Source organism: Sceloporus undulatus, chromosome 5, assembly GCF_019175285.1.
Source record: "Sceloporus undulatus isolate JIND9_A2432 ecotype Alabama chromosome 5, SceUnd_v1.1, whole genome shotgun sequence".
Taxonomy (NCBI): domain Eukaryota; kingdom Metazoa; phylum Chordata; class Lepidosauria; order Squamata; family Phrynosomatidae; genus Sceloporus; species Sceloporus undulatus.
The window spans coordinates 144,608,200-144,621,393 of record NC_056526.1 but is presented as its reverse complement, the minus strand read 5'-3'; the positions used below and the strand labels follow the sequence as shown (position 1 = coordinate 144,621,393).

The 13,194-nt window shown below is 40.2% G+C and overlaps 1 protein-coding gene across 1 annotated transcript in view; it reads right to left on the bottom strand.

Moving 5' to 3' along the window:
• The window catches only part of TMEM154 (transmembrane protein 154), a 31,124-nt gene extending 19,000 nt beyond the window's left edge, over window positions 1-12,124 (bottom strand). The window contains exon 1 of the mRNA XM_042469143.1: window positions 12,018-12,124. Within this exon, the coding sequence (XP_042325077.1) occupies window positions 12,018-12,081 (64 nt within the window). The 5' untranslated portion in view covers window positions 12,082-12,124. The remainder of the gene's footprint in view (window positions 1-12,017) is intronic.
• Between the last annotated feature and the right edge of the window lie 1,070 nt (window positions 12,125-13,194).

Sequence of the window (13,194 nt, the reverse complement as noted above, 5' to 3'; positions counted from 1 at the left end):
TCCTCCCCCCCCCCCCGCTACCATCTATGGCAGATGCAGCAAACCAACTTGAATTTGGTCCCAGACCCATCTAGATCCTTATCGCTTAGGCTTCATTCCCACTACACTGTTTAGGCAGGTAAGAAACAATAAGATTATCTTTCAAGCAGTGGGAGCAGCTTCACTGTTTCTTGCCTTCTTTTGAGCCTTCACAAAGAAGAAAAGCATCTGCTTCTCTGGCAAACCCTCCATATATTCCAGAGACTGCAGGGATGGAGACTGGCAATGCCAACAAGTAACAACTGGTGAAAAACCCAAGGCAATATTTGAAGATCTTTGATTCCACTTCTGCCACCAGTACACCATTCTTTCCTTGAACATGAGATCTGCCAAATTTTGGGAAAATTGGATAATGTTTCTCTCTTTTATATGACTAAAATATTGGGCAATTTTTAGTTTTTATTATTAATAATAACAATATTATTCATTTTATTACTGCTACTGTTATTATGACTTCTCATTATTGGTTCCTGTAACAGTGAAAGAACTAATGAAGGTCATTCATTCATTTCTCTAATTGTTATTAAAAGACATCAACAACTATTATTGACAACTATAATCCTGACTATAAATTGACACATAATTTCTGAATCTGTTGGAACTGTTCAGAAAAGGGGCTTGGTGTCATGGCAGAAAGCCCATCATAGGTATAAAAAATTGAAACCTACAGCCCTTGAGAAAGTGAATTATTTTACTGAAAAGGAGGTAAATCTTTCTTCTGTGTTCACATGTACTAGCGATGGGAGACCAGTGATAATAAATCATTCTTTCCCCAGTATCAAATTCAGAAGGCATTCTGAAAGCTTGGTGTTATGGTTGGCAAGATGTAAATATTTGTTCCTGCCTTTAAGAGCAGCACATACTTCAGATGTTTTATAAATTAATTGCTCTCAAAATAACTTCAGTCTAAGCCATTTCATTCCCCCAGTTGTGCTGCCAGACTCCTAGGGAGGGATGGGGAGGAGAGATAAAAATAAGCAACAGTTGGCTACAGCAGCATACCAGTACTATGGCTGAAGAGATCAGAAATCTGTAGTCTGCATGCCTAGGCTGCTACCTTTCTCCATCTCTACTTGACAGTGATGCCATTGTGTCAAATGGGGTCACCAAGAAGCCTGAAAGAAGCAATTTAACAGCATTTGCACTACAGACCCTTTGCTGGAGGAGTCAGTGCAGTAAAATGCAATAAAACCCAACTATATAAATGACAGCTTAAATCCTCTGAACTAAGGGCAGGGGACATGCTGTCTTCTAGATGTTGTTGAAACACAACTGTGGCCTGCATAGACAGGGTCAGAGCAAAGGGGAGCAGCAGTTTGACAATACCTAGAGAGTCATAAGTCCAGCAGTCCTGCCCGGTACATACTAACTTGCTCTATAAATGAACCAATTCTAGCTGTTTACACATTCACAGCACAATCCTCTACACATGCTGTTTGGTCTCATTGTATGCCGTAAGGTTTACTCTCAGGAAAATGTGTATTGTATTTCAGCTTTAATCCTGCAGATTTTTCTATATCTTCAGTTGAACCAATTAAGCTTCAAGCGTGTCTGTTTCATTTATGTTATAAAGCTGAAACAGTGCCAAAGGGCTACTGGATTATGTGGCCTGCTGTGCATTTTCAGGGCAGGGCAAGATTGGGTTCTGAAGTATTTTGTGTCAGCACAACGGGCTGTTGATCTGTAGAAGTTCCTTGTGTTGTGCATTTTATAGTCTACAAAAATAACTTTCTTAAATTGTGCTTTTGTAGGCACCATCAAGGGCTTGTATTTAGTAGCAGAAAAGAGGCACAGCTTGGGAAGTTCCTTTAACAAGTAATTACAGTAGTTACAGTTAAAAGTTCAATTATCCCAGAAAGTAGTTGGGCTTCACCCAGACTGGTGATTTGTATTTATGGTTGGTCCGCCACATTTGCTGGGGTTAGGGGCACAAGATCCCGGTGAAAATGGGAGAACTGTAAATAAAAATACACTTGGGGGGGCATTCACAGTTACTTTTTTGTACCAAGGACGTGCAGAACTCCGCATTGATATCAAATCACTGTTTCCACTATGTTTACTGTGACCTGACCTCTCCAAGACATTTTAACCTAGTCTGGCATTCACCCTGGAGCTGCTTTGCATCAGCATAGTGGCACCTCATGGCCAGGAATGATCCCAGCAATCCGAATCAATTTGGTAGCACATTCACACTACCGAAGATCCGGATCACTCTGGCCCTAAAAAAGAGGGGCCATTCACATTACCTTTTACATCGGTTTTGAAATCGATTCTTGCATGTGAAGTTCATATTGGGCCCGATTCTGTCACAATCCATGTCGAGGCTTGCACAAGGAAATGCCCCTTACCCCGGGGTATCCAGAATCGGGCTAAAATCCGTCTTTTCTCAAAAGACCCGGGTTCAGCAAAATATGAACTTGCCCTCGATCATGTTCGGGGCAAATTCAGGGAGGGATTAGGGTCAGGGGGCGGGCAGAGGTCAGAGCATTCCCTCCCCTCATCGGAGGGGAGGGGGAGAAGGAGGAGGAAGAAAGAGCTGAAGAAAAAAGAGGAAGCTGGAGGCAAAGGGTGACAAGAGGCTAAAAGGAGGTGACTGATGGGGTCAATTCAGGGCAGGTCGGGGGGGGGGGCAGAAGAGGCCAAGCTTCTGCTATCCATCAGGGACTATTTTCCTTTGGTTTTTATTTTTTTTAAAAAATTATTTTTGGCGAAAAATGCGCATGTTTGTAGGTAAAGATATATAGATATATATAGATATATATAGATATATAGATAGATCGTGAGCAGGAGCAAGGGTCAATTCAGGGCAAGTCAGGGCACTACAGCAAGGGAAGCCTCTGCTATCCAGCTGAGACCTTTTTCCTTTGGATTTTATTTTAATTATTTTTGGTGAAAAATGTGCATATTTAGAATGAATGGCAATGAGAATGAATGGCCTATTAGAATTCGAATGTAATGTTGCAACTTGGCAAATTGATACAGCTGTTGCTACTGTCTTCAGGGGTAGCCTATTTTTTCCTTTGGAATGACTGCTGCAAAGCGAATGAATGTTAGAAATCAAATGTAATGCTTCTTTTTCCAATTAGGCAAATTGGCAAATTGATACAGCTTTTGCTACTGTCTCTAAGGAATTCAGGGGTAGCCTAGGGAAAGCCAAAAAAAAAAGCGCATCCTTTTCTGGCATTCCGAGGTGAGGAATTAATTTTATTATTGTTGTTGTTATTATTATTATTACCTGTGTATGAGGCATTCTGGGGTGCCAAGGGAGTAGGATACAGGCTACAGAGATGGCACTAGCTTTCATTTTGGGGTTGAAAATGGGGCCAAGGGCAGATCATAATCTACAACACTGACTCAAATGCCCACAACACACACACACCCCAGAGGTTTTTAAATTTGACAAGTGGTGCCTGGTCCTTAAAAAAAAGGGAGGGGTGGAAAGCACACTTCTGATGCCCCTATCAGTGCTGGAAACGTCTCCTATGACCATCGCGGAACTAACTTTGATTGACAGCCAGGCACCTTCATCTTAAACCCGAATTCTCCAAGAGGGCATTCATGTTAAAATGCCCCTGATTGGTAGTCAGCACTTGCTTCTGGAGAGATTCGGGAGGGAGCCCCCCGAATTTGACCAGTTTGTTCCAGAGCAATGCCACCAGTGTGAATGAGGCCAGAGATGCAGTTAGGTGCCCAGTGCAAAATGCACCGCTTTGAATGGGTTTTTCACTGCCCCCCTCCACAAACTGCGCTGGGTGTATTTGGGGACTGTGTGAACGTAGAGGAAATAACCTGGTTTCAGTGAAGGAGTGTAGTGGAGTCTCCTTCCTTGGAGGTCTTTAAGCAGAGGCTAGATGGCCATCTGCTGGGGATGCTTTGATTTGGATTTCCTGCATGGCAGGGGGTTGGACTGGATGCCCTTGCAGTCTCTTCCAACTCTATGATTCTATGAATGGGCCTTATATTTTTACCTGAGAGAACATCTCTCTAGGAATCTCTAGGTTTTCCAGTGTAACTCTATGGTCAACATCTGCTAGAAGCTGACCATACAATCATCCTGGAGGACCTACAAATGCCTAGAGAAGTATTTTCTCTAGTAATTTCCAAGTTCCTCAGTGTAACTCTGTGGTCAATTTCCAGCAGAGTTGTGCTGGAGGACCAAGACATTCCTAAAGAGAACATATTAATGGGATCTGCAAATAATCAAATCTGCAAACGTCAAAATACTTACATTGCACAACTTAATTGTACTTGATGATTCTTGATCTATCTTGTCACTTTCCTGCCCAAACATTTATAAAAAAACCCTTCAACATTTTGTCGTGTACATTGCGATGTTAAATATGGATGCATCCAGCCCCCTCACAACTCTCCCTAATCATGTGGTAATTCCCGACTGCATCCCGTAAGCAAATGTATCTTGAAAGTGGTAAGTTGCTTTTTTTAACCATGTGATAAGGTCCATATATATGTCATTGGTATGTGAGAATGTCAATTCAAATTCAAATCATTTCTATATGGAAATGAAGTAGCAAGTTGAGTTTTTAACTATGGTCATTAGTGAACAAAGACATTGGGAACCAGCCAATGTGCATGGAAATGAAGAGGCAAGAACAGTTTGGCTTTGGAAACTAGCCTGTAGGTGGGGAGAATAGATGAGTATAGGATGCCCCACTGCAGATGGGTCAGGTAGTGTTGAAATGTATATAGTGAGCCAGGAAGCCATTATCCCTGTTCAATCCATTGCTGAGGGACTGTAGTTTATGGATGAATTTCAGTTCTGCCGTTTCTCTTTCCAATCTGCCTTTGTAATTCTTTTGTTCAAGGACCGCTGTTCTGAGGTCTGAGGTGGAACATCAGGGAGATTGAAATATTCTGCCATGAGTTTTTGTGTATTTCCATTCTTAATGTCTGATTTATGTCCATTTATCCTCTGGCGCAGGGACTGGCCTGTTTGTCTGATGTAGGGCTGGTATTGCCTCTTCATTTCATACATTTGTTCACTAATGACCATCATTAAAACTGGACTTGCTACTTCATTTCCATACACAAAGGAGCTCATGCTGCCAACTTTACATTCAATTAGTCTCAAAGGTACTACAAGATCTCTCTACATACCAATAGAGTTATTTGTTACAGTCGGCTGGACTGAGCTACAAAACACAATCTCCTTGCCTTAACACTCACAATGGAGCAAGGGGTGTGAGACCCAGCAAGAGCCAGCACTTGACCAATGTGACATCCCTCCCTCAACATTTAATGTCACATGCTCGTGTAACTAGAGAAGTAACTAAAAAGCTATAGATCTCTTGCACATTACACAATTATAGCACTTTTTAAACCACGTTACCATGGCTGCATTCTGTGGAATCCTACAATTCACAGTTTCATGAGAAATTTATTTCTCAGCGCCAAAGACCTCTAGTCCCACCCCAGACTGTAAGCCCAGATTCCACAAGGTTAAGCCATGGCAGTTAAAAGTGGAATCAAAGTGCTATAGATGTACAGTGTGAAAGAGATTATAGTCACACTGCAAAGTGAACTCATCCCACATCAAGTTACAATTACAATATAATTTAAGCAATACCTTTGTTAATTATTTGTAACTTGTTACTTCCAAGCGCTTGGAAGGAGATGGGGAGCAGGTTAGTAAAGCTGCTGCCAGCCATTCTGAGGTCCGCAGAGAGTGTCTCTCAAGCTCTTAGACAGACTAGTGCAGTAGCTCTTATAGAACAAGCCCAGGCCTGCAATGTGCACAGCTACAGGAAACAGGAGGGATGAGATGCGGCCCTCCTTTATTTGCACTTTCACAGACATACTTCAATTCTGACTATTTTTATGCATACCCATTTCCTCCAGCTTCTTTCTAGTGAGTTCTGCCTTTTGGTCCAATCACAAGTACCAACATCCAAAGTGACTCTTTCTGTCTGGTTAGTAATTTGCTAATTTCCAGAGCTTCAAGCAATTACTATTTTTAAAAAAATATAACACTTAAAACCATACAGAAGTCAAATATCATTTAGTTACATTCATCATCAGCTACATACAATGTCTATAGAGACAGTTATTATTTTGATGCCACTTCCCAGAATCTCCAGCTGGCATGGCCAATTATTTAACAACAACAAAAAGGAACTTTTTTCCAAACTGTTCATTCTAATCTTTTTCTATAGATGTCCAGTATTTTCTGCTTTCTTCTGCATATCTCTTGTATCTCACGGTGGAAATATCATTTCTCAAAAGTATTTCCATATTGCAGGTCATAACAAGCTGTGTAGACATTTGACTCGGCAGACTGAACAACCCCAAATTGACTGAGCCATTAAGTGTCTCATTCCCTAAGAAATCGAATGATTTTTAATACAGCAAATGTGTTCTGACTCTGAGATTCTTTTGTGAGCTCTTGTCCTGCTCCAACCTAAAAGGCCAAGGTGTTCTTTTATGATATCATTTTGCTGTCTTAATTGAGGTAAACCGTATCTTGCCCTCAGCTTCCTTGCTAGTGGCCACTTCAGATGTCCCATTTGGAGAAGACATATTTAATAAATTTCTCTCACACTACACCAATGATACCCACAACTTTTACCCTTGGATACCATTTACATCTACGAGTGGAGCTCATTCCCTCCCCCCAAATTTGACATAGTATATGAATAAAAATATTCTGTTTATTTAGTGTACAGTGGACCCTTGTTATACACTGGGGTTTGGTTCCAACATCCTCCATGGATAACAAAATCCGAGGATGCTCAAGTCCCATAAAATATAATGATATAGCAAATGGTGTCCCTTATATAAAATGGAAAATCAAGGTTTGATATTTGAAATTTATACTTTTTTGGAACATTTTCAAACTGTGGATGCTTGAATCTGTGTATAAATCCGTGGATAAGAAGGGCTGACTGTATTTTCTGGGGTGTCACCCGGTGCACTCCACACCATTGCAACCCTCCCCCCTCCAATGATGCCACTGAGACAAGGGCGCTTTCTATCTGCAGGTAATTTACTGCCTCTTCCTGAAGTTGATGGTTCCCTCCCAGCTAGCCTGTGTAGATGTTTGGTGAATCAGGACACCTGAGGATCCTGCCCCACAGTTTGAGAACCACTGCACTACACAATTATAGTACGTTGATGCAACTTCAACTGTTATGTCTCCATCCTATGGTGTCTCTTAAGATTTGTAGTTTTTTGAGGTATCTAGAATTTTCTGCCAGAGAACTCAAGTGGCTAACCAGACTATAAATCACAAGTCTCCTTTGCAGCTGTTAAAATGGCATCAAAGTACTATAATTGTGTAATGTGAAGGAGAACTCTCCCATACCATTTCCCCTTAAGCATGGATCCCTCCATTCACATGAGATACCAGTGCCACCAACTTCCTCTTCATCTTCCACCTTTCATATTATATCTGTAGTCCATAGGCACAGATTTTTGTGGGGAGGACTGGTGTTGTGGAGGAAACAGATGGTAGGAAAACCTAATTCTGTGAATGTAAACAAGAATTTCCCAACCTGGAGCCCTAGTGGGTAAGGATGATGTAAATTCTGTTGCACCATCATGGGGAAAGGTAGGATGTAAGCCACTATATTTAAAGCAGATACATGTGGATTTTGTCATAGTTTTACTGTAAACATTCTGCATTGCATGAGTGCAAAACCTTAGACCATTCAAATATTTTGCTTTATAACTCTTATAGTCCCTTAGCATTAGACATGCTCGGAAATGGGGCTGATGGGATTTGTATGCCACAATTAATACTGGCAAATTCTATTCTTAAGTATTTAAAAGACTTCTAATTTATTATGAATGCTCTTCAATCCCTTCGTAATCATGTATTTTGAGATAATTCAAACAACTGTGTTTTTCTAATAACCACGATAAATTTTGATACTTATTCAGGCAAGGAGAAACATTTTTCAGTATTGCAGCCACTAGACTATGGGGTCAGTTTGTCAGGAGTTCTATTACTTATTTCAAAATGTGAAGCAACTTTCATTTCTGAAAGACTGTCTTTATCCAAAAAGTTTGTGCATTTTATCCAGAAGCCTAAGCTTGCATGGCTCTAATTTGAGGTATATTTCAAAGTTCATATGCTTTAAATATTCATGTTTATCTCCTGTGGAACTTGTTTGAGCAAGAACTCTTTTAATACTTTCATTTTTCTTTAGAACTTCTCTTTCACAAGAACTTTCTCTGAGAGTTTTTAAAGTTTAGAAGCTCCATCGTGTCTTTTGCAAGAATATGGTGATAGCATGCACTTTATAGCTCCAGACGTTCACACACACACACACACACACCAATGCAAGTAATATCTCTTTGTTATAAGCTTCTTTGCAGGTGCTAGTACCAGAAAGATAAATGGTTAGGTGAAAGAATCAATAGTAAATAATACTAAAAGAAAACAATGAGACCAAGTAGTAGAAAAAATACCATTAACAGTAAGAATAATAACCAAGTGGGGGAGGATAGTATAAAGTGTCTGAGACATGTGTTAAAAGTTATTAAAAGCATAGGAGGATAGGGTGGTATTTGCTTGTTGTATAAACAATACTTTTCACTGTCTTCTTTAAAGTGCCAAGTGCACTTGTCTAGGAAAAGAATTCTACACTTAGATGCTACCACTGAAAAGACCCTTTTTAAAGTAGCCATCAATCTGATTAGCATGTCTTCTGGTGCAGGTATCATTTAGCAGTAGATTTGCATATATCAAATATTCAAGTGCTAGGAGATTTGGGGATTTTAAAAGACAGGATCATCAGCTTAAATGAGTATGGAAAACAAACTAGTAGCAGGTACAATTATTTACTTATTCGTGTAACTTAATTAATGCAGTTTTTGATCACTCAGTAACTCAAGTTTTCTGCATAATCTACATGAAAATTTAAAATAGACAAAAAATGAAACAGTGAATAAAACAGTACATTATAAAACTTAGATTAAATAACCAGAATGAACAAAACCACCTGAGCACATATCACCAAAGTAAAGTAGCCACACATCTCATCTTATTCAGCAGAGACATTGGCTGGACCACTATCTTCACGTTGGTCAGGTCTAAATAGAAGTCTGGCTGCTATATTCTACAACATTTGTATGGCATAGTTCTCTAAAGAAAGGTGTTCTTGGTAGATGAAAATGCAGATCAGGTAATAGGGACTTAGCCTGTGCCAGTCCTGGCTGAAGTTACCAGGTTTGCAGCTTCAGTATACTCCTGGACTTAGCTCTGAGCTTGGTTGTCCAGGTTTTACAGGTAGGGAAGGAGTACATACACACATTTAAAGCAAATGAACCAGCTCATTTCTTGTGAAGACAGTCAGATATCACAAGTCTTCACAACTTGTCCAGAAGAAAAAAAGCAGTGCATGACTCCTCTTGCCACTTTCCAAAAGTAGGTTGTCTCCAAGAGTGAGCAGAACCATTTCTGTTGAAAAATTAGTGTGGAAAATTGGTGGGGGGGGAATGATTCAGAAAATCCAAAGCATCAAAAATGCCTCAAACACAACAGACATCTCCTTCTCGAGATCCTTGGCTAACCTGTGGAGCTTCATCAGTGGTCAAGAACTGGAAAAATAATGAGGCTCCTAGGAACGTTTCTTCAGAGGAAGCTTCACAGCTGCATCTTTCAAAGGGGTTAGTACAATCCCCTCCTTCAAAATTAACATTAACATGCACAAGATTCTGCTGTAAATGAGAATGGAATAGTGGCCAAGCATTTTTTAGATGACTGTAACATAAAGCAAATTTATGTTACACTGCTTTAAGTTTATGAACAGATGATATTCAAATTGAACTGCCACAATCTGTATAGACAGAATCAGCTCTAATGTTAACTAAAATCTGCCAACAAATATGGAAAACAAAATAGTGGCCAACAGATTGGAAACAATCAATATACTTTCCCATCTACAAAGAGGGAGACACAAAAGATTGCATTGCATTAATTTCCTATGCAAGCAAAGCTGTGCTCAAAATTCTGCAGCATAGACTTCTACTGTATATGGAGCAAGAAATCCTAGAGGTGCCAGTGAGGTTCAGGAAAAGAAGAGGCACTAGAGTCCACATCAGAAACATGTTTTGGATAATTGAGTGCACCAAGGAATTCCAAAAGAAAATCAGTATGTTCTGTTTAGTCTACAGGAAAACCTTTGACTGTATCAATTATGAAAAGCTATGGAATGCTCTTAAAGACATGGGAGTGCCACTACATTTGACTGTCCTGGTGAGAAACCTGTACTCAAAAGGTTACTGTTAGAACAGAATATGGAGAAATAGAATAGTTCTTAATTGGCAAAGCAGTAAGGCATGGCTGAATTCTATCACCCTATTTGTTAAATTTGTATACCGAAAATATCATATGAAGAGCAGGTTTAGAGTCAGAAGGAGGAGGAATGAAGATAAGAGAAAGGAATATGAACAATCTAAGATCTGCATATGACACCATAATTCTAGCAGAAAACAACCAATGCTTGGAACAATTACTAAAGAAAGTTCAAGAAGAAAGTGCAAATCAGGCTTACTGCTGAACATAAAGAAAACAGAAATAATGACCACAGAGGATTTACATAAATTCAACCTAGATAATGCAAAATTTAGAATAGTTAAAGATTTCCCATATCTTGGCTCAATCATTGATCAGGACAGAAACTGCAGTCAAAGAAGCAGAAGATAAGGAATGGGAAGGGCAGCTATGAAAGAACTAGATCCTAAAATGCAAAAGATATACAACTGAACACTAAAGGTAGGCTTGTCCAAGCCATGATATCCCCCATCACCATGTACAGATGTGAGAATTGGACAGAAAAGAAAGCAGATAAAAAGAAGATCAACTCATTTGAGATGTGATACTGGAGAAGAGTGTTGAGGATACTGTAGATGACCAAAAAGACAAACAAATGGGTCCTAGAAGAGATCAAGCCTGAACTCTCCCTAGAAACCAAGATGATTAAGAGCCTTGATAGATGGGGATAAATGGGTGGCGAGACACCGCCCCTTTCTACCCCAATTGAGGCAGCAGAAACCAAATGGCACGTCCTCTGGGAGCTCCCAACATATTTTTTTAGGGTGTGCAGAGTGCACCATTGGTGTACTTGTGTGCACTGATGACATCTGCACAGCATGGCACTGTTTGGGTTCTGCACGTCACCACTGCATGCCCCATATGTACGGGGGTACGCCAAGATGGCACCAGCGATGCGTGGTAGGGCTCAGGAGTGTGAAGACCCTAAAATCAGCCCCAGGCCAGCGCAAAATGCCATTCTGTTCTGGGCCTAAATTGAGGCTGTTGTATTTTGACCACATCATGAGAAGGCATGACTATACATGTTGTTGTTGTTGTATTTCTTCAAGTCATTTCCAACCCTAAGGCAAACTTATGATGGGGTTTTCTTGGCAAGTTTCTTCAGAGAGGATTTACAATTGCCATCCTCTGAGGCTGACAGTGTGTGACTTGCCCAAGGAAACCCAGTTGGTTTACATGGCAAAACCAGGATTTGAATCCTGGTTTCCAGAGTCCTAGTCCAACGCTCAAACAACTACTGTATACCATGCTGCTTCCCATGTACTATACTATGAGTACTATGTACTCTGAGTAACATACACTTAGTATCAAGCCACACTGGGTTCTGTTGACCTTGTTTAAAGTAAGTGTGTGTAGAAATACAACCTTTAAGACACAGGATACACCAGGGGGAGGAAGCTTGAAATGATATCACACAATTATCAGTGGGTCAGAAACAAAAGCAACATACATATCTTAACACACTGCAAGATCTATAGACAAAAGTGGTTCCAAGGAAATAAAAACCAGCAAACAGTTGGAAAGCAAAGCTGAAAGAAACAGTGCAAGTTTGTAAAACTGTCTTAACAAGGACCAGCTCTTCTGGGTGTGACACTTCAAAACAGTTCTACAGCCCCAAGGCATAAAGTGTGTCTGCATTTTTTCTTCTTCTTCTCAGCAATGAAAAGAGCATGTTGCTACTTACCATAGCAGAGAGGTCTTTCACTCAGCAACAGAAATAAGGACAACACAAACTTGTATTTCTTCATGTTACCTTCTCAGTGACCAGGTAAAACACTGCTTTCATTCTCCCTTAGCTTTTCAGAACATGTGAATTTCCTGTTTCCGGCCTTTGTGGTGGATGTGCAAGATGCCTTAAGGAGATGCACTACATTTGATTGTTTTTAGGAAGTGATGTAATTCAGTTTGGGCCTGTCAAAGGAACACGGATTGCAAAAGGTTGTTCGCAAAGCACTGACTCAGCTGAAAAACACCAAGGAGATCTCTGTGTGAGAAATAATCTTGCAATCCTGTTTTCAAGAACTTGGCACTTTCCCAGCCAGATCACAATATCACAAACAATTTTCCTTCACTGCCTAAATACCCTAAAGGCACTGGACATAATTTGATCTCAAAAGGTAAGCACTGTAGATTTTGGTTAATACTTAGATGGGAGACTGCCAAGAAATACCAGGTAGAGTAGGGTATATTTCAGAGGAAGGAACTGACAGAAAAACACGTCTGAGTATTCCTAGCCTAAGAAAACTTAATGGGACTCATGGGGTTACCAAAAGTTGACAGCTAATTTGAAGGCACATACACACAACAGAAAGGAAAATACATTTTCATAGTGTGGTAGTAATGGATTGCTTCAGATATGATACACTGAAGTTGAGATCTCAGAAGTCCTATTGCACATGTACCTGTGTGTGTTTGTGTTCATACCTCCTCACCCAAACCAATTTTCAAGAAAATCTTTTAAGGGCATGTATTCCCATTGGGCTTCCATCTTCTTCATTTATATCATTATATTGTTCAAACCGATTTTTGTAAGTGACCTTAGATCTTTGTCCTGAAAGGTGCTGTTGTTGTTGCTAACTGCCCTCAATTCATTAACTTGACATCAATTTATGGCATGTCTATGAATGAGAGACCTCTAAGTCACCCTGTCATCAACAGCCTGCTGAGGTCCCACAGATTCAGGGCCATGGCTTCATTGCTTTGAGTCCATCCATCTGTAGTCTTCTTCTTTTCCTACTGCCATCTTTTTCTCCAGGCATTGGTGTCTTGATTCATGTCTTTCCATGATATATCCAAAGTAGAACAGTCTCAATTTAGCCATCCTGGCTTCTAGAGCAAGTTTAGGTTTGATTTGCTCCATG